This window comes from Petromyzon marinus, chromosome 53, assembly GCF_048934315.1.
Source record: "Petromyzon marinus isolate PM22_M1 ecotype Great Lakes invasive population chromosome 53, UKy_Petmar_22M1.pri1.0, whole genome shotgun sequence".
Classification (NCBI taxonomy): domain Eukaryota; kingdom Metazoa; phylum Chordata; class Hyperoartia; order Petromyzontiformes; family Petromyzontidae; genus Petromyzon; species Petromyzon marinus.
Window position 1 is genome coordinate 4,623,818 of NC_133719.1, and position 20,760 is coordinate 4,644,577.

Genomic DNA, 20,760 nt, shown 5'->3' on the forward strand with positions numbered 1-20,760 from the left:
TTGTATTGTTTTATATTTTTATTATTTTATTGTTTCCCTTCTACGTGGTGACTTTACCGCAAGAACCACGAATATAAGCAGCTCTTGTTCAACGGCCAATCTCTGCAGCTCGCTCTAGCTGGAGGGGGTGGGGGGGGCGGCGGCGGCGGGGGGCTTCCGCCAGCAGTGGCGATTGCAGGGGCTGCGCCTTTAGCTTCATCTTTTGACCGGGAGGCGCTCGTGTGGACCTATGGGCGCGTGCAGAGGAGGGGGGTCTGGAGAGCGGCCCTCTGGCCTCGTGGGCTGTGACGGTAGACGAGCTCCGGCAGGGGGCGGCATTGCTCCGCCCACTCCACCACCACGACCGCCACGCAAAGCAATTGAGTGGCACTGCTGATGGCAGAGGTGATGGCCTGTATCGGAATGATACAATATCAACCTATGTATTAATTCGTATGAATAAGCACTTTTAAATGTGTGTATCCATAAAACGGGTGTTTTTTTTGGGGTGGGGGGGGAGGGGGCTTAGATCGCGTGAATATATAAATGTGTCGTTGATCCCGCCACCACCCGACACAGCCAACTAGTAAGGTTTGCCAAGTAAACAGAACGTGGCCAATTCGTCACTAGCACAGCACGCCGGTTGTGTGTTGGGGAGCTAAAGCCACAACATTTACAATCTGAGCACGACGTTTCGCTAGTAATTACATCTAGCTTGATCAGGTGACAAGCCAGATTTGTGGAGAGGTCCTCCTGTTTCATTACTTAGACAGAGGGGTAGATGTGTGGTGACCACGCTTGTGTGCGCTTTTTGCGCGAAGCTGAGAGGGGGGAGGCATTAATGAATGCATTTAAATGACTATGGGTAACCATTGCCGTTTTTGGTTATTTATATGGTAGTCATCGTAACATTATGCTTGCGTTTAATGCAAGCCCATTGTCCTTGAACTTCCTGTGAGTGCTAAAATAGCCGTCCCAACGGTAATCCCTACTGAAGTATGGTGACCCGTATAGGCATGCATTTAAACAATATATTATTTGATGATTCGCTTCCAAAGCAGCGCTAAGTCTATAGCTATCCCAATGGTTACAATTACAAATAAGTAGTAACTAGCTTCGCAGAGAACTCCAACATTTTCCAAATCAATTGAGTGCCTGTGCTCTAAAGAAGGGCAATTAGCCCGAAACGTCGCATCACCAGACAATTTGTGTGAATCACATTGATATAATCTTGATTTGAAGCTTTCGTGACTGCAAATCATTACTAAAGGTAAGCACGGTTCAGCAGTTGCAGTGCTGGATTATTTTTTCCCGCCTGAGGACGACCGATTTGTGTGTTGCGATCAAAACGTCGTGATGTATTATTATTTTTCAACCTACGTGACTTGACCGAAAGATCCAAAGGGTACACATTGATACAAATGACCAATTACGTCGAAGAGTCTAATTTAAGTCGCAATCACATCATTGCAAATACATATTTAAAAGTGAAAACATCAAAGAAACAATCAACACCTTAATATTCGCACGTGGGGGTAGCCATTTTTTTTTACTTCGCACGGCATCGGCGGGGGAGGGGGCTGGGGGCGTGGTAGCCAATGGAGAATGACGTGAATATTACACCCGCCAATATTAATACTCATAGTTCATGAGGAAATTAGGGTTAGAGTGTAGAGGGCATAAATACATGCTTACCTTTAGTAATGATGGACATGCACACATTCATTCGTTAAGATACACTTAACGAATCTCTAACTCGCAAAACCCATCCATCCAGTTCACCATGGAAGTGGAAGTTGACCATTTCTTGACATTATGCTCAGACGCGGTCCAAATGGTAAAATAAGACACGGCGTTGACCGAAAGACAACGCACACCGACGCCTAGCTGAATGCAGTCACACCATCACCCTGGAAAGAAATCCACTCTTATCAAGAGAGTGTCAGATGGTGATAGTTTGAGAAGTTAAATTAATCATGTTAAAGAAGCGCTGCGGCTGAATGGTTACAATGATGCACAAATCAACAGGGCATCGAATGCCAAAACCAAATCAAATAACACGTGCATTCAAACTGCCCAAGTAATTAAAATACTCGACATTGCGGGAGTAACTGATAAACTAGCCAGACGTTTGGATAAACAAACATTCGAGTCAGATTTTTGCACGGTACATAAAATACAGAAATTAATGTCTGGTACAAAAGATGTATTACCGAAGCTATCAACAGAAGATGTGTACCGGATGAATTGCCCTTGTGGCCAATGTTATGTTGGGCAAACAGGACGAATGATCAGCTCGAGACTAAACGAACACCAAATAAATATTAAATACTCATAAATACAACCGTCAGCAGTGGCACACACTCTAGCGGACTTTTATTTTGACAACAACGCCCGCGCCTTCTCTTGCCGAGAACACTCCACCCTCTCGGACTTTTATTTTGACACCAATGCCCGACCTGGAAACCGTTGTGGATAATTGAACATTGCGCTTTCACGCGTGACCCGATACCCTTTTTTTATTTACGATTAATTATTAACGTAACTTATTATAGGGCATGAGATGTTATGCCCATTCAGGCGACTCTTTTACGGGATAGCCGTGGCTGACGCTGCCCCTGTTTCTTTCGTGCGACCTTTCGTCCTCCCACGTTGGAAGGAGTCGTCTTCAGGCACAAATGTAACCTTAGGAACAAGCTACACCATGAATAAATCACGCACGTGTGCAGGCGGTCTCCGTTTTAACGACCCAACGTCGTGAATCGGACCGTGTAATATAAACTTCAAACGCAATTTATTTATTTTTACCAGGTAAGGCCCCACTGAGCTATGTAGGTCTTTTTCAGAAGCGACCTGGCTATCACAAATGATAGCTCATCGAAATGGCTTATACTGGTAGGAACCTCCTGGTTACACCAGCAGCCCACAGGGGATTATTGTGTCCGTCCGTCGTGCATCCAAAAATGGGAGGGGTGGGGCTGGGTGGAGAGGGGAGGGTGGGGAGGGGCTGGGTGGGGAGGGTGTGGAGGGGCTGTGTGGGGAGGGGCTGGGTGGGGCTGGTGAGGAGGGGCTGGGTGGGGAGGGTGGGGCTGGGTGGGGGGTGGGAGGTGTGGGGCTGGTTGGGGAGGGGCTGGTCACCCCGTGGTGCCCTTATAAAACTCAACGTTTAACCTACTCACGCCGGCTTGTGCCCGCCCTCACAGTCGGGCATATTTGCGGAATGCACCACGTGGTGGTGCCGCCGTTGACCCTGGCCATTGACCGAGCAACCCAACACTCCTACCAGCTCCCTCCGCAGGAATGTGTTCGTGTGGAAATGTTTAGCAGCCAAATACTCTAAACGCTGTGACGTTGATTCTAAATGTGGAGGGAAAAACCGAAGGACCCGGAGACAAATCCACGCAGCCACGGGGAGAGAGGACGTGGAAAATCCAAATATATAGAAGCAGGTGTCAAACTCGGGATCGAACCCACAACCTCCTGTATACCCATCGGTTTTTTCGTTTAATCGGCCACATTAAACAGGCTGTAATAAGTAAAAAAAAGTCCACACATTTTTTTTTTGAATAACAGAAGCTCCACGCCAAGTCACATCGAAAAAGCAGACCGACGATGTAAATCGCATTTCTGCGTCGTAAATCGCGTTTCTGTGTCGTAAATCGTGTTTCTGCATCGTGAATCGCGTTTCCGCGTCGTGAATCGCGTTTCTGCGTCGTAAATCGATCCGCGGTCACGGCATATAAACGTCGTAAATATGGAGAGTGGTAAATTATGGGGACTGAGAGGGGCTTCCCTGGCTAAAACACTTGTAATGATGATGGTAATAATTTAAATATATTTGCGTAAGTGCTACATCACACATTGTAAAATTAAGTTGAACAGGTTCCCAAAGAACACAACGTGTACCTTATATTAAAGGAGATATAATTTTTATTGTTATAAACGAAACAAAACAAAAAACAGTGCAATCATTGTTAGTCTGTTATAACCATGACACTGTGATTGTGAGTACGCGCGCAGAGATTAAAATAACAATCATGTTATGGTTGAAAAGATTATTGACATAAGTTTAAAGTCAACATTACAAAATATAAAAATATATATGACACTGTATATATGCTTTCATATCAATCAACGTCTTTGTAGTTTAACAATATAGTTTAATTGCGCGAAGCAATGTAGTGGACTGTTGCACGTATGTATGTTGAACTTCTTACGCGCCGTACGTAGCCAACAGTGCTAATTGGAGGTACAGGGAATATAAAAAACGCTTCAGTTAAATGTTTATTTGAAGCTTTCGTGACTGCAGGAATCCATCCTCTTTGTTTCTTTCGGTAAAACCATAATAGATCACGACGTTTCGATCGCAACACAAGCGATCGTCATCAGGTGCGACAACCACAGCAAGAAACAACTGCTTAAGTAGGATTCTACCTACGCGACTTCACCGAAAGAATCAAAGAGTATGCTTCAGTAATTGTTTACCCAACCTCAGCCATCTGGGTCGCGGCATGATTCCGCACAAGGCTTACGATGACCACGGGCTCAACTGTGCCAACAATTGCAGCATTAATTTCCTATTCAGGCAACAGAGAAGTAATAGTGTATTTACGTTAATCATACAGCAAGTACAATATTATAGTGGTATACACAAACACAAAAATGCCCCGGTGTCACGAAGACCCCCATTTCACCCTCTCACTCAGCCACTCACTCACACGTTCACTCACTCAGCCACTCATTCACTCACTCAAGCCAAAGACCCCCCCGTATAGACTGTAACAGGCTGTTGGGGCAAGTGTTGTTTGCGAGCACCCTATGAAGGCCGCCACGGTACACGAGGGGGTGGGTGGCCAACACCACGCACAGGCCTGGCGATATCCTCACACCGCACCAGGTACTCATTTGAGGCTGAGTCCTCCTAGGGGAGGCCCCGGACCGGTTCAGATAATCGTCACCAATGTTGGCCGTGGGCGGGAATCGAACTCGGGTAGCCGGGGTTCGTAGCGCAGCGCACTAACCACTACAAGACTGCTCCTATGCGGTATGAACACGTTACATTTACACAAGCAGTCCAATCAATCGTACATTGTCAACCCACTGTTGCTGGTCATGGATGTTGTTCTGACCCTACTTCACCAGATCTGGTCAAATGCGGATTGGTAAAGGAGGAGGCACAGGACTGGTTCTCGGTTCGGTTTATCGCTTGCGGCTGAGAATCTTTGCGTCACCCCTGAAAAAATATTGCAACCGCCGATTGGCCCAGTGATGTGAATTAATGGTCAAGGCTGTTATTCAGGTTCGAGGGGAAGTTGTTGCCGGGGATGAAACGTTGCGTCCGAGAAGCTTGCTCTGTTGCCGAAATGCACCGTGGTTGCAGGGTAATTTTTTCTTGCGCGATGGGACCAGTCCGCAGACGGTCAGAGTGGCATCTAGGAAATGGAATGCATCCGACAGGAGGCACCACCGGAGGGAGACGGAGCGGATGAAATCGGCTCTGTGCGTAGGCGCCGGGCGGATAGTGACATCGCAAGATCGTGAGACGGGTCAGCGACTTGGCGAACCCTTCATCCAGCAGTGCATTGACCACGGATGATGATGGAGAGGATAGTGATCATTTGAACTCATAATTGATCAGTTTTGCTCTTTATTAATGTACAACTGTGGCATCCAAAGAAATCAGTACTTTAAAAATTACGTATATAAAATATTCCGCAATACTGCATTTTGCAAGTTTATTCAGAATATGGGAATCATGTTAAAATATTAGCGGTTTTTACTCTCGACTATTTTGTAAAGATAAGATTACATTTATAATAGAGGTTTATTGGGTTAGATAGCGTAAATATGTAAATGTGTCGTTAAAACCCGCCACCACCCAACACAGCCAACTAGTAAGGGTTGTCACGTAAACAGAACGTGGCCAATTCGTCACTAGTACAGCACTAGTGTATAGTAGTGTATAGTGTAGTGTATAGTGTAGTGTATAGTGTAGTGTATAGTAGTGTATAGTGTAGTGTATAGTAGTGTATAGTGTAGTTTACTAGTACAGCACTAGTGTATAGTGTATAGTAGTGCATAGTGTAGTGTATAGTGTAGTGCATAGTGTAGTGTATAGTAGTGTATAGTGTAGTGTATAGTAGTGTATAGTGTAGTATACTAGTACAGCACTAGTGTATAGTGTATAGTAGTGTATAGTAGTGTATAGTGTAGTGTATAGTGTAGCGTAGTGTAGTGTATAGTGTAGTGTATAGTAGTGTATAGTGTAGTGTATAGTGTAGTATACTAGTACAGCACACCGGTGTGTTGGAAAGCCAAGCCACAACATTGACAATCTGAGTACGACGTTTCGCCAGTAATTACAACTAGCTTCGTCAGGCGGCTGCCAGATTTGTGGACAGCCACAAATCGGGTGGTGGCGGGATTTAACGACACATTTCTATAGTTACGTGATCTAACCCCCAAAAAAAACCTCTCTCATGGATGACATTGGTCGCGAAAGCCTACGTGTTAAAAATATTACATTTGTTTGGGGCGTTCAGGAATTGTCTTCACGTGTGTATCCGTGACTCTTGAATGCGTCAGAGCGGAAATGGAAATGTTTGATGGATGACAGAATTGTATTGTTTTTTATTTTTTTTATTTTATTGTTTCTCTTCTACGTGACTTTACCGAAAGAACCAAGAATAGGATGACAGAACGTTTATCATTTTTACAACATTGTGTTTTGAAGCTATGAATCAATCTGACACTCTTAAGTAAGACAGATTTCCTGTTTGAAATATACTGTTGGACTTGTGCGACCCCCCTCCACGTTTAGAAACGTGATCCTGTAGCAGAAAGCTACAGTTCTCTCATTACTGGGGCTTTATTTGACGCAATACCGGTTATCATTTTCAATTTGCAATATGTTGTACTAGAAGTTCTCCCTACAGCTGTTTGGGAATTGCTCTTCATAACAGCCATGTGACAACGTTAATTGTTGCAAAATACACGTACATAGATAATCATTTAACATTGCAAATACCTAGATTCATGCGTTAAAAATCATTGTCATTATTCATCTCGAATGTGTTCCTTTTGGACGAATATCGTTTTGTTAATGTTATTATATAGGAATGCAATGCATGACTTTCAGGATGCATATTTTAGTGTGCATAATATATCATCTTTATATATATATATAATAAACATTCGTGAAATGTCTTTTTTTTTTCAAATACATATGCTGTACACACATCTGGGGTGTTACACAATTTAGGCAGAGTCACAAGCCAAGACGTTTAACAAACCGTCCTCGTAACACCGTACGCGCGGTGTCATTTTATCAACACTCTCACAATGATTAAAGCTTTGAACGCGGAACGCAATGCGCTCGCTCCTCGCTCTCGTAGAGAGAGAGAGAGGACCACTCAGAGGTGCCAGGAGAAAGGAGGAACCACAAACGAGGAGCGGCAGCAGCAGCACCAACAGCGAGGCAGAGATCCAGCACCAACAATTACTAAAACTGTGCAGTTCCCTATATATTAAGATGCGGAAGAAAACCGGAGAGCCCCAGAAAACACCCAAGCATGCGAGGGAGAAACACTCTATCCCATACAGACGGAGCAGGTTTTGAATTCCACTTTTCTCGCTGCACCACCCTCTCCTGGCAGGGCCAGGATATTGCACCTCGATTTATTCACGTTTTTTTGTAATAATGACGATTTTGTTATTTTCTGTTGTTGTTGTGTGAGCCGCGTGAATTATTTCACGCGTACACAAAACTGAATGCGCCATCACGACCAAATCCCAGGGTGGAATTGCAAGCGCATTTCTCGTTCGTCAAAATAAAAGGTGGAGAGATGTAATGTATTTCTCTCTCTGAACCACAACCTTTATTGGTTGACGCCTGCTAACACCCAAGCACAAAGCCACCGTGCGATTAATTATACGGTCGATTTACCCACCTCCTTAAAGTGTCTGCAACGTGGTGATGATGCGTTCAAATACCAATTAATTACATCGTGTACATTCGTGGACTCTTGGATACGGTATTCTTGTTTTTGTTGACGTTGCGAAGCTAACAAGGGGAAAGGAAACGGAACGAGAGGAAGGGCTAACGGGGAATGGCTTGAAGGCGACATCGGAGATGGGTGCCGAGCCACATTGGCACAAGACGAAACACAAACAGACGAAGATATGTGCAGAGAGCACCGACCAGCTATCGTGGGGGGCCGTCCATAAATGACGTCACGCCGCACCTGGGGGGGGGGGGTCGGACATTTGTGACGATGTGTGGCGCGGGGGGAGGGGGTGTTTGAGAAATGTGACGTCACATCAAAATTCGCAACTTTAAATAAATATAGAATTGTTATAACAACACTAATTGTTGTAACAACACTCCTACAACATCAGAGTGCAGCGCCACATTAAACACGCACTACAATGACAATAGATTAAAGCGATTTGAAGCATGTTTTATTTTCAAAATGGAAATATGGTTTTGGGGAGGGGGGGCAGAGCTTTGTGACGTCATATTTGAGGGGGGGGGGTCTGACTTTTTGTGACGCCGTGTGACGAGGGGGGGGCGGTCAAAAATCGTCCGAAATCGCGTGACGTCATTTATGGACGGCCCCTTGCCCAGTGGATCGTGATGATGACGACGAGCGTTTACGGAACGGTTGCAAAATAACACGATGTGAGAATATTATTGCGTTATTTTATTTTATCAATTTATTATTTTATTCTCATTCTACGTCACTTTTACCGAAAGAACCAAAGGAGGTGACAAACGTAGTTCAGCACGTGCGGTTGTACTGCATCGCGATTGAACGTGGGTTGCCGCCGTTGATACTTTAGACCAAATGTGGGGAAGCTTTTTTTTGTGCCAAGGGCCATTTGGATATTCATAACATCATTCGCGGGCCATACAAAATTATCAACCTAAAAATTAGCCCGTTATATTTGGTCAAACATTTAATTAACTCACCCCCAATTACGATGGCTGGAACTGCTTCTCTCTCTTTGGCGAGGCGTGTGGTGATGATGTTAGCCGGTATTGACGATGTTGTTGCTACTCGCAACTGCTTTCCCAAGGTTTTGCTCCTAAGATTTATTGAATTTCGAGTCCCGCCTGCGGTTGCATTGGCAGGGCAAGAGACCCAAATGATTTCGCGGGGCCTCATACGGCCCACGGGCCGGACACGTTCCCCACCCCTGCTTTAGACAAACGCCGAATATATTTCTCAAGTCGAACCTGGGTCTGTTATCAGTTTTTCAGTTTTCCAGTTTTATTTATTTGGTATAGCCCTGTGAGCCATTCGGCTCTTGAATCGGGTGCAACTGCAACAAACATAAAAAACAAAAACATGACACCCGTGCTCATCGGAGTTGCAGGTAAATAAATTCATGTCACCTAAAACTATTTTTTTGTTACCGATTCGTGGACGGTCAGAGTCATAACCCGATATACAACCCCGTTATCGCCGGGACAGCCACGCCTTTCAAATGTCGCAATCGTAACGATATTAATCAACGCAACACGACCTTGTGAAGTGACATGTGGGACAAATGTGGGTTACGCGCCATTGCTTTTGAACGAGACAAAAAAAACCCCAGCTCGGTTTATAACTTTATTCGCTCCAGATCCGGATAAAAAATGTTTTTATGAAAATCGGCTTTAACAGATTTACGAAAGGGCCGAGAGATATGTCAGCTACGCGGTTGAAATATTTTATATATATTGGTGCACATATGTGTTAAAGAAAATCTTCCCAAAAGTAATATTAGAGTTTTACAGACTCTGACCAATGTGGCTTTTTTTATGACCGTCTATAATTTTAAACGATGCAAGGGCACGCGCGCGCGTGCACGTACAACTGACTCCCCTGTGATTGGCAGGGATGAGGTCACGTGGGTTTGGGCAGCTCTGTCAAGTGCAGCTGCATGCCTCGGAACATTGCCGTTGAGAGTCTTTATATGCTCAAATTTCACTTTGTGTAATCGTTACTGTATATATATAGCATAATGTCCATGTTACGTAATGTCTATAAAAAAAACATATGCACGGTAAATTAGAAATACAAAAACAGTTAGCAAGGCCAAATACTCGGGACATTTTTTAAAAGTAGGGTGGAATGTTCGCATTGAAATCATCGCTCCTTTACCAACGTGCCGTTCAGCTCATATGGAGAATCTCCCAACACGCGCTACGACTTGACAGCGCAAGGTTTCGAGAGACAGAGAGAGATAACCCCCCTCCCCGCTCCACCAGTTGCAGAATTCAACGTCCCACAAACCACGGACGACACCTCCACGGACGCGCTTGCAGAGGGCTCCCCCCATTGCGAAGCGATACAGCCGGCAACTTGTGAAAGAACAACGCTGCCGATGCGGTACGGTGCCAGCGAAGTGGTTAGCACCCGAGCCTCAGAGCAAGAAGGTGCACGTGAGTTCCGTCCCCGACTCGGGCGCCTTTCTGAATGTTATCTCTCTACATCCCACCGCTCACCCCTCATGTTCTTCACGAGTTTTCTTCCGAGTTCTCCGGTTTCCTGCCATAGCTAACAACAACAAAAACAACAACAAAACGATACAATGCAACCGCGACTGGCCAAACAACGTTACTCTCGATGCTGAAGATTTGAAAAGAAAAAAAAATCACAATGTAAACCATTCACAATAGGGATCAACACAGCACCACCAGCAACAGCATCAGCACCAACATCGTCTTCCCCTCCTCCGCAACACGTGGGAGGACCACCACCCCCCCGCCACCCCCCCCCCCCTTATACTTTTTCAATCAAGAGTCTTGAGACTCGGCGAGGCTTTCCTGCGTAAACCAGCTCGTCAGCAACAACAGCAGCAGCAGCAACAACAACAAAAGCCCCTTTGAACATCCGCACGAAGTCGCGACGTCTCGCACACTCACGCACATACAAAAAAGAGAAAGGTCCCCCGTATAGCCTTAACAGACTGTAGGGGCAAGTGCTGTTAGCGAGCACCTTCACACACACATACACAAAGATCCCCCATATAGCCTTAACACACATACACAAAGACAAAGATCCCCCATATAGCCTTAACAGACTGTAGGGGCAAGTGCTGTTAGCGAGCACCTATGAAGGCCCGAACGGTACACGAGGGGGTGGGTGGCCAGCACCACGCCCGACCGCCTTTGTCTCCCTAATGGCAATGTTTACACACCGCACCAGGTACTCATTTGAGGCTGAGTCGACCTAGGGGAGGCCCGGGACCGGTTCAGATAATCGTCACTGGTGTTGGCCGTGAGCGGGAATCGAACCCGAGTCGCCAGGTTCATAGCGCAGCGCGTTAACCGCTACACTACCGCTCCCCACACACACTCACACACAAACACACATACACACACACAAGCACCCCCTCCCTGCCGCCACCACCGCCGAGCCCCCCCCCCCCTTTACGGCTGCGAGTCGACCCACGCGTCGCCCTCGCCGGCGCCGTTGACCCGTTGCTCGCGCGAGGACCTCTCGCCGCCACCACCACCGAGCGCGCTCACTCCCTGCCGCGTCGACGACGTTCCCCTCCTCCTCTGACAGCGACGCCACGCGATCACCGCGACCGACGTGCACGCGACCGCGACCAGTACGAGCACCACGATCGTCACGAGCAGGGTCCGCCCGGCCGGCGCCTCCTCCTCCTCCGGCACCGTCGTCCCGGGGTCGACGCACGAGCGCCCGTCCGCCGCCAGCTCGTAGCCGTCGTTGCACGAGCAGGCGTAGCCGCCCTGGGCGTTCGCGCAGTGATGCTGACAGCCGCCGTTATCGCGGGCGAGGCACTCGTCCACGTCGTCGCAGGAGATTCCGCTCTTGTCCTGCTCGTAGCCCGGCGGGCAGATGCACTCGTAGAAGCCGGGCCCGTTGCGGCACTGGAATATGCCGCAGGGAGCCGTCTGCTCGGCGCACTCGTCCACGTCCGAGCAGTGGGTGCCGTTGACGCGCGCGTAGCCATGGAGGCAGTCGCAGGTGAAGCCTCCCTCGGTGTTGTCGCAGAGGGCGTTATCGCACTGCCCGAAATCGTCGCACTCGTCGATGTCTTCGCACGCCCCCGAGACCCACGCGTAGCCCGCGTCGCAGGGCGCCTCCCTCTGCGGCCGGTGGCTGCCGTCGACGGGCGGCGGGTTCGGCCTGGGACCCCGAGCGCAGGCGTGCTCGCGGCACGACAGGCGACACGCGACACCGCGCACGCCCGTCGAGTCCTCGCAGTACCTTTGAGGGTTTTTTTTTTTTGGGGGGGGTGGGGGACGGGCAGAAGCAGCAACAGCAGCAGAAAGAAAACGAAACTGAGCTTTTGAACCATCGTCATCGTCGTCGTGTATGTGTGTCGAACTTCTTTCGCGCCGTACGTAGACATCCGTGCTCATGGTCACGATCCATGGGCAAGATAGCCCACGGGTGCACACTCCACATTTCGTCATTTGTTTTCCACGTCTTTTTCTTGGCATTGTGGCAGTTTGCTGAAGTAGTTCCACAACTTTCTGGCACCAATCTTTGATGGTGGCATCAAACCATCATCTGTGATGTCACCCTCTGTTTCCAGTTCCTTACATTTTTCCGAACAAGAGACTTTTAATTTTCCTGCGATTGTCCATCCTGCATGTGTCCAAAGAGTGCCAGTTTCCATCTCATCACTGCATGTATCAGGACTTAAACGACCAGGTAAGGCCGACTGAGCTCTATATGGCTATTTTTCAGACACGACCTGGCCACAAATGATCACTCAAATAAGTGGCTTATCACGTGGAAATGTATAGCAGTCAAATACTCTAAATGCGTGTTGATGCTTAATGTGGTGGTGGGGGGGGACGGGGAACCAGAGGATCAGGAGAAAAATCAACGCGACCGCGTGGAGAACACACAAACTCCAAACATACAGCAGGCAACCCACGATCTCCTGCATACCAGGCGAGGGAGTTAACATCTCGCAACCGTGGCACTTAACGTGTGCATCAACGTGTGCCCTTGTGGGTAATGGAAAAATAAAGTTACACTGGGCTTGCGCCAACCGGTTATGAGTCTGTCGACGCGAGCAGAAGAACAGCGTTAACTTTGCGGGGAATCATTGATTATTTTTTTTGTATCATCACCGTTGCCGAGCAAGGGCCCAAAGGCACGAGAGTGAACGTCAAACGGCCACTGCTAAAGATGTATTGGGTTCTGTACTTGTTCTTGAAGAGAGCAACTGTGTTAAGAAATTGAGAGGAAAAAGAGGTTGGGAGGGAATTTCAAAGTCAGGCGGTGCGTGAAGATGGATACAAGTGTTGTGACCTGCGGTGTGGTGGTGGTGGTGGTGGTGGTTAAACAAAGTGTGGTGCTGGTGGTGCTGGTGCTGGTGGTTGAACACAGTGTGGTGGTGGTGGTGGTGGTGGTCGATCAGTGATGGTGGTGGTTGAACACAGTGTGGTGGTGGTGGTGGTGGTGGTTAAACAAAGTGTGGTGGTGGTGGTGGTTGTTGATCAGTGATGGTGGTGGTTGAACACAGTGTGGTGGTGGTGGTGGTGGTGGTTAAACAAAGTGTGGTGGTGGTGCTGGTGATTGAACACAGTGTGGTGGTGGTGGTGGTGGTCGATCAGTGATGGTGGCGGTTGAACACAGTGTGGTGGTGGTGCTGGTGGTTAAACACAGTGTGGTGGTGGTGGTGGTGGTTGTTGATCAGTGATGGTGGTGGTTGAACACAGTGTGGTGGTGGTGGTGGTTGATCAGTGATGGTGGCGGTTGAACACAGTGTGGTGGTGGTGGTGGTGGTGGTTAAACACAGTGTGGTGGTGGTGGTGGTGGTGGTTGTTGATCAGTGATGGTGGTGGTTGAACAAAGTGTGGTAGTGGTGGTGGTGCTGGTGGTTGAACAGTGTGGTGGTGGTGGTTGTTGATCAGTGATGGTGGTGGTTGAACACAGTGTGGTGGTGGTGGTGGTGGTTAAACAAAGTGTGGTGGTGGCGGTGCTGGTGCTGGAACACAGTGTGGTGGTGGTGGTGGTGGTTGATCAGTGATGGTGGTGGTTGAACACAGTGTGGTGGTGGTGGTGGTGGTTAAACAAAGTGTGGTGGTGGTGGTGGTGGTTGAACACAGTGTGGTGGTGGTGGTTGTTGATCAGTGATGGTGGTGGTTGAACACAGTGTGATGGTGGTTGAACACAGTGTGGTAGTGGTGGTGCTGGTTGTTGAACACAGTGTGGTGTTGGTGGTTAAATACAGTGTGGTGGTGATAGTTGAACACAGTGTCGAGACGAAGATGTGAATCGAATCCAACATTTGTTGACCATCGCCCGATGTGAATCGAATCCAACATTTGTTGACCATCGCCCGATCTCTTCCCTCCCCTCGCCCCTCCACTCCTTCCCGTCCCTCCCCATACCCTCCCGTGATCCCCAAGTGCCCCTCTATCTGCGCCAACCATTCCTCAATACCTCGCATCACGCGCATCCCTGCCAACTGACATCATTCCATTTTGAGCCATCGTTCCGCAAGCTACGTCGCCGTCACCATATACAATTTGATTACGTTCTTTTTGGTCCGACGATAGCCGGCAGTGACGAGGCAAGATGGACCTGGCCGCTGCACCGTGGGTCCGAATGAAGGAACTGATCAAGGTGCTTGAGTTTCCCCGCGGTTGCCTGGGGAAGAGGACTACACGTGTAATTTGTCGGTGGCGTCGTGGCGACATTCATATCAGCTCAGGGCGCAGCGGCAATAGGTGCTGGTGGAGGCCCCCAATAATTGATTTGTCTCGATGTAAAGCTTTCGTGACTGCAAGGATTCATCTTCTTTGGTCCTTTCGGTAAAGTCACGTAGAATGAGAATAAAATAATAAATTGATAAAATAAAATAAAAACACAATAAATTGATAAAATAAAATAACACAAAAATAAATCAGTCTCGTCCCCTGCACCTGATGAAGGCCGCTTGTGTTGTGGCCGAAACGTCGTGAGAATATTTTTGTGTTATTTTATTGTATCAATTTATTATTTTATTCACATTCTACGTGACTTTACCGAAAGAACCAAAGAAAATGTTGTCTCTTCGCACGTTCGCACCTAGAGGCTATTTTTAAATCGTGGCCTCCCCTTGCCCCTAAATCGCATCGTCGTTTCGCTCACGGTCTTCAATATTTAACGCTGTGGGGCGCTTGCTGCCGTCTTCGTTAAAATGCAGCCATTATAGCTCCGTAGTTGTAGTAGTCCTAGTAGCAGCTACCTCTTTGCAATATTACGTGACCGCTCGCATTAAATTCAAATATAACGTGAAACGTTAATGAAAGCATTTTCTATTTGTTAAAAAAATATATATATATAATTTAAACCGCGTTTTAAAATAAGTGTTATTTGGTATTTTACACACTGATTGTTGAAATTCAAAATCTGACGGTGGTTGTCAAGCCCCCCTCCCTCTCCCCAAACTCGTAGCTTTGGCCACGGGGGGGGGGGGCAAGACACCCACTGCCTGCCCCCCACGCTCGTCACGCTACTGGTAATTGTGCGTCCATGCATACCGAGTTATTTACCGAATTTACGCGTTGTTTAGGACCGATTCTAGCTTTGCATTCTGGAATCCTGCAGCAGATCTTCGCGTGTAGTAACAATACATTTAAGCGTACTCGATACATTGTCTATTGGTGAGATTTGTGGAGACTCAGGAAGGTCCACGACATACTATATCTCGCAGTGCAGAGCTTTAACGGGACCATTTTGATAACTTAAACAATTTCTATTGAACCATTTGGTATGGAAAGCCCAAAAGGCATATTAACCATAAGTACCGTATACATGTATTTTTATATATTGTTTAACGTGGAGACACAGAACAGAGATATTTATCCATAATAAAGGTTTTGTTTTATTTGATCGCGTAAATATAAATGTGTCGTTCAACCCCCCACCACCCGACATAGCCAATTAGTAAGGGTTTGTCACGTAAACGAAACGCGCCAATTCGTTACTCATTCAGCACACCGGGTGTGTTGGAGAGTAAACACACAACATTTGTATTTCGAGTACAACGTTTGGCCGGTAATTACAACCAGCCTCATCAGGCGACAGACAGAGTGTTTAACGACGCATTTATATAACAAAACAAAACTCTATTATGGATAACATTCGTCTCGAAAGCCTATTACGTCTTCAACAGAGTTGTTTATTTTGATACGTTTACCCGATAATGCTCCACATTGAGCTTGCAGACTTCAATATTTACTTGGAACATGGCCTCTACCAAAGTTTAGATGAAGAGCTCTGGCCATTAACATCTGGCAACTCATCAGCGCTTGTTGAACCGACTCTGCTGATGAGACCCTGAATGTCGAAACCCGCTGTAAAGCTGTACTTGGTTGAAACATCTACTGCTTGATAATATTGCTCCGGAAAAGCCAATTCATCGGCCGATGGACTGACGCACAGCAGTGTTGCATACGTGGAGAAGCTAGATACTGGAGGAATCCGAAGAGCTACGAAGCTCTTTGTCCACAGACGCCCCAGTAGGAGACGCAGAGCAGAGTTCAGCTAATGCTCTGTATTATTTTACAATTAAACAGCATGGTGCAGTGACAACAGCGCCAACCTCCCCCCCCCACATCAACCCACCATCCAAACATCCATCAAATCGTACCTCTGCCTCCACTCGGAGATGCCTCCACTCGCGTTGATCAACGCCAGGCTGACGCATTGCTCTCGGCCGCAGTCCCACCGCGGCTGCGGCTCCCCGCGCCACCCCGAGTAGGTGACAGCGGACGACGCCCCAGACGCCCCAGCCGCCTGCCACGCGAATCCGCGCAGGGGTCCCTCGGGGTTCGCGCATCCATCGGCTCCCCGCCGCAGACCCAGCCACAGCTCCCCGTCGATGGCCAACAAGGCCGAGGCGACGATCGCCCTCGCGAGCATGTCGGCGTCCTCCTGGTCGAGCACCGTGGCCAGGTGGCCCGGCCCGCCGCTTACGCCCGCGCAGAAGCCACGCGCCTGCTGCAGGCTCATCGCGGAGTCGCGCGACTGATGGAGGACGTAGCACGAATCGTCACCGCACAAGCGCGAGGTGATGGCAACGCGCCTCCCCGCCTCTTTCGCCACCACCTCGTGTTCGTCGGCGTTCACCGCGCTCGCCCCACGCGGCTTCACCGCAACGTCCCCCGCCATCCTGGACTTCCATTTCTCATCCTCTGACACCTCCCTCGCCGCCCGGGGCTTCTCCTCCTGCGACGAGTCGGCGGCTGGCACTACAACAACGACGCAGAGCAGCAGCAGCAGCAGCTGTGGCAGCAGCGCCAGCGACAGAAGCAGGCACCGCATGCTCTTGGCCTACTATCCTCCCCGTTATTCACGTGGAATATCAAATGTGTTGTTCGAACGCTGCTTCAACGAGCTCAATAAATGAACGCGGCTGTGTATAGGTGCACTTCTTGAAGTTAACGACAACGGATACGTATGTGCCTTATTCTTTTCCCCAGCTCGCGAGCTTAGCGAGATTTTGCTACGTTCCAAAATTTACTTTCAACAAACGGTGACGGTCACTGGATTTATCTGCTTAGCAGGAGCAGCAGCAGTTGCAACAATCATCCGATTCAATTGAGTTAAGTTTATGAGCGGGAGAGGCCGGCACACAACAACAAGCAGAGCAGTCAGCCTTGGCTGTTTCCCTGCCAGCACTGGCAAAGCACATGGTCTGGTTTTAAATATATCTGCTCCACAGATTATTGTTTTGGCAACCGTCTCCCCCTCCCCCCCCCGTCTCTCCCTCCTCCTCCTTCTCTCGGCTCTCTCTAATCCCGAGTGGCTCCACCAAAAGCCACTGCTTTTTTGCGTAACTCTTCGTCACACACGAATTGCTGCAAGAGGTGCATCATGGCAGCGCCTCGTACCGATTACGAATGTTAGACCGGTGACTTAAAACAAATCCCCTACCCCCCCCCAAAAAAATGTTGTTGTTTTTTTTAGCTGAAGCAACCGCGTTCAACAAGAATTCGTAAGGGTGACATTTATATATTAGCAACAACACATGCCATGATTCACAAACTTGCGGCTGAGGGTAAACAGCAGGGTCCCTTCTATCATGGTAACTTTCACTTCGCTGCGTTACAAAGTCGCGTGTACGTGAGCGGCCTCGACTCCTTCCTTTCCCCCCCACAGCCTTTTCCGAGTGAGAGAAGCCGCAGCCGGCGTGAATGGTTGGGTTTCAACGCGGAGTGGAACACAAAACGCCGGGCTGCTGACTTAGGGGAAGGGGTGGTTGTCGGAGTGGGGAGGGTTGGTGAGGGTGGTGAGGAAGTCCTGGTGAGGGCCCAGTTGGTGTGGGACAGGATCGGAGCGGGGGCTAGGGAGGGAGTCCTGGCTTGTGTATGACTGTGGATCATTAAGCAGGGTAGATATAGGTCAGTAATCTCCAAAGGGGGGGGGGGAGGGGTCGTGCCACTTTCGCCGATAAGACATCATCAGTGTGAGTGAGTGGCCTCCTACACAATTTGAAAACATTCGGGGGGTTTGACAACAGCACGATGATGATGATGATGATGGAGGGGTGTTTTCAAATTTGTGTGTTGTCGGGGACCGCACGAAAGGCCACCAGGAACCGCCAGTCGTCCACGGTCCTTGCGATGAAGAACGCTGCTGTAGGCGATACATGTCGCTCAAATGTGGTCCACCCCTCCTAACAAAGCCACTTCAAAGTAACAGTAAACTTTTGTTCAGAATCATTGTTCAATATATATAGTGTTGGGGGGGGGGCGGGGGGTGTTGCTGTTATAAATTGTGTTTAATTCGTTCGCTTGTGAGTTTGTTGGTGGTCGCCTCGCCAAAAACGCCACGGCTGAATGAACCACCAAGCCGCTGTGAGCGGATGTTTGACGCCAATTGCTGTGGAAGGTTAAATCTCAGTCCGCTGGAGTTTGCACGCACGCGTGTTGGATTTATCGACGTTGTTGCGTGCCCAGTAACGTAGCGAGGGTACTGCTGTCTTGCCACTGTGTTTGCATCGCAGCAAATACTGACAATGCTGCTCCGCGTTAAAGTCAAACAATAGCGCAAAGTGTATTCAAATGCCACCACGTGTGTCCACCCAGCAGTGTGTAAATGGGGTACATGACAGATCGCGTGTGGTGGGGTAAAGTGTGGCTACTTCCGCTTCTTCCACCAAGATGTTTGACCGGCGTGGAAGAGCAGGCCAAAACACCCTCTAGCACAGGGGGTTTGGTTGTAGGGCGCGGTGGGGTGGGGGGGGGGGTGATCTCTGGACGATATCTCCTTGAGCTAGCAGTGTCATGAGCAAAGGAAATTTCAAGGCCTGTGGCTTTACCCACGAACCTTTACATTTCGATTTAAAGCTTTCGTGGCTGCAGGGATTCATCTTCTTGGTTCTTTCGGTAAAGTCACCACGTAGAAGGGAAGTGATAAAATAATGAAAATAAAACATAATAAAAAAAAAAAATTATTTCCCTTCTACGTGACTTTACCGAAAGAACCACGAAGATGAAACCTTTACATGTTTGAATTTGCAATTGAGCATGCAAATGTTGATGGGGTTTTGTTCGTCAGATTGTCGTAATGGTGTAAACATGAGGCAACCATTAATAGCTACGTAGACACGAGGGCATTCAGAAAGAAGCCCTGAATTCGATTGTTGATTTTGAGCTTGGATGTGAAACTAAACTAAACATTTAGAAGTGTTCGTTGGAGAAAAACAAAACAGATGCGTGTTTGCCATTTGTCCCATTCCTGTGTCCTAAATTATAGGTCACATTACATGCCTGTACAGCGTCTTGTATTGCTTATTTATTCGCGAATTTATTAGTATTTTGTTATCTTCATAACGCCTCGATAAAATACAGCTGCCTGGATAGTGACAACAAATTAACCATTTACCAAAGTTATGTAAACGTTCGTCGCAGGCTCAAGCCAAATTACAGTGGGGTGACAGTATTCTATTACGGTATTAGTACAGCCTACTGTAACAATTGTTACACGGAGACCGAATGTGTTTGTTTGTACGGTACGATACAGGCACTTAGAAGGGTGGTAAAGTATGGTCAATACCCCCCCGGTTCCCATGGGTGAACTTTGACTTCTAATATGAGGTGGGGGTGGGGCGGGCCAGGGGTTCGCTTTGTCACTCACATTCGGAGTCGTGGGTATGTGTATATAATGACTTTAAACTTTCGTGACTGCAGGAATTCATATATTTTTTTTCTGTCGGTAAAGTCGCGTAGATAGAAAATTAAAAAAATAAATTAAAATAAATTGAAAATAATAAAAGCAAACAAAAAAACCCCACGACTTTTCGATCTCGCAACACAAGCGGTCTTGTGTTGCGATCGAAACGTCGTGGGTTTTTTTGTTGTTGCTTTGGGTGCTCGGGGTCAGTTACTTGGAGCTCACGAGACATCTTCTAGACCATCCTATAAGATCAGGGGTCCCCAACACCCGGGCCGCGGACCGGTACCGTGGCCTGTTGTGAACCGGGCCGCACAGCAGGAGGTGAGGGCGGTGAGTCCGCACGTGGCCCGCCGATTATTTTATTTACCACTTCCGTCCGCGCCTCTTTCCCGCACTGCGCGCTTGTCTCAGACACGTGGTGTTGGTAAGCCCACAAGCTAACCCCCTAGTAGCCACAATGAGTAAGCCCACAAGCTAACCCCTAGTAGCCACAATGAGTAAGCCCACAAGCTCTAACCCCTAGTAGCCACAATGAGTAAGCCCACAAGCTCTAACCCCTAGTAACCACAATGAGTAAGCCCACAAGCTCTAACCCCTAGTAGTCACAATGAGTAAGCCCACAAGCTCTAACCCC

At 48.1% G+C, this 20,760-nt stretch overlaps 1 protein-coding gene across 2 annotated transcripts; it reads right to left on the reverse strand.

Moving 5' to 3' along the window:
* Positions 1-3,886: 3,886 nt before the first annotated feature.
* Positions 3,887-18,201, reverse strand: LOC116953942 (uncharacterized). Of its 2 annotated transcripts, XR_012929523.1 has the most exons (3): positions 16,597-18,201; positions 11,079-12,206; positions 3,887-10,964 (listed from the first exon to the last, which is right to left on the reverse strand). XR_012929523.1 is itself a non-coding variant. In XM_032974273.2 (2 exons), exons 1-2 carry the CDS (start codon positions 17,268-17,270, stop codon positions 11,399-11,401), a joined length of 1,482 nt encoding a protein of 493 aa, XP_032830164.2. In that variant the 5' UTR covers positions 17,271-18,201; the 3' UTR covers positions 3,887-11,398. The 2 variants fall into 2 exon arrangements, 1 of the variants encoding a protein (XP_032830164.2); XM_032974273.2 differs by having other exon boundaries at positions 3,887-12,206.
* Between the last annotated feature and the right edge of the window lie 2,559 nt (positions 18,202-20,760).

Bases quoted from the DNA above. Each gene is read 5' to 3' on its own strand.
- LOC116953942 (XM_032974273.2), bottom strand. From the start codon at position 17,270: ATGCGGTGCCTGCTTCTGTCGCTGGCGCTGCTGCCACAGCTGCTGCTG. The intron at 12,207-16,596 runs GTACGATTTGAT...AAACCCTCAAAG, and splicing joins ATCTCCGAGTGGAGGCAGAG to GTACTGCGAGGACTCGACGG.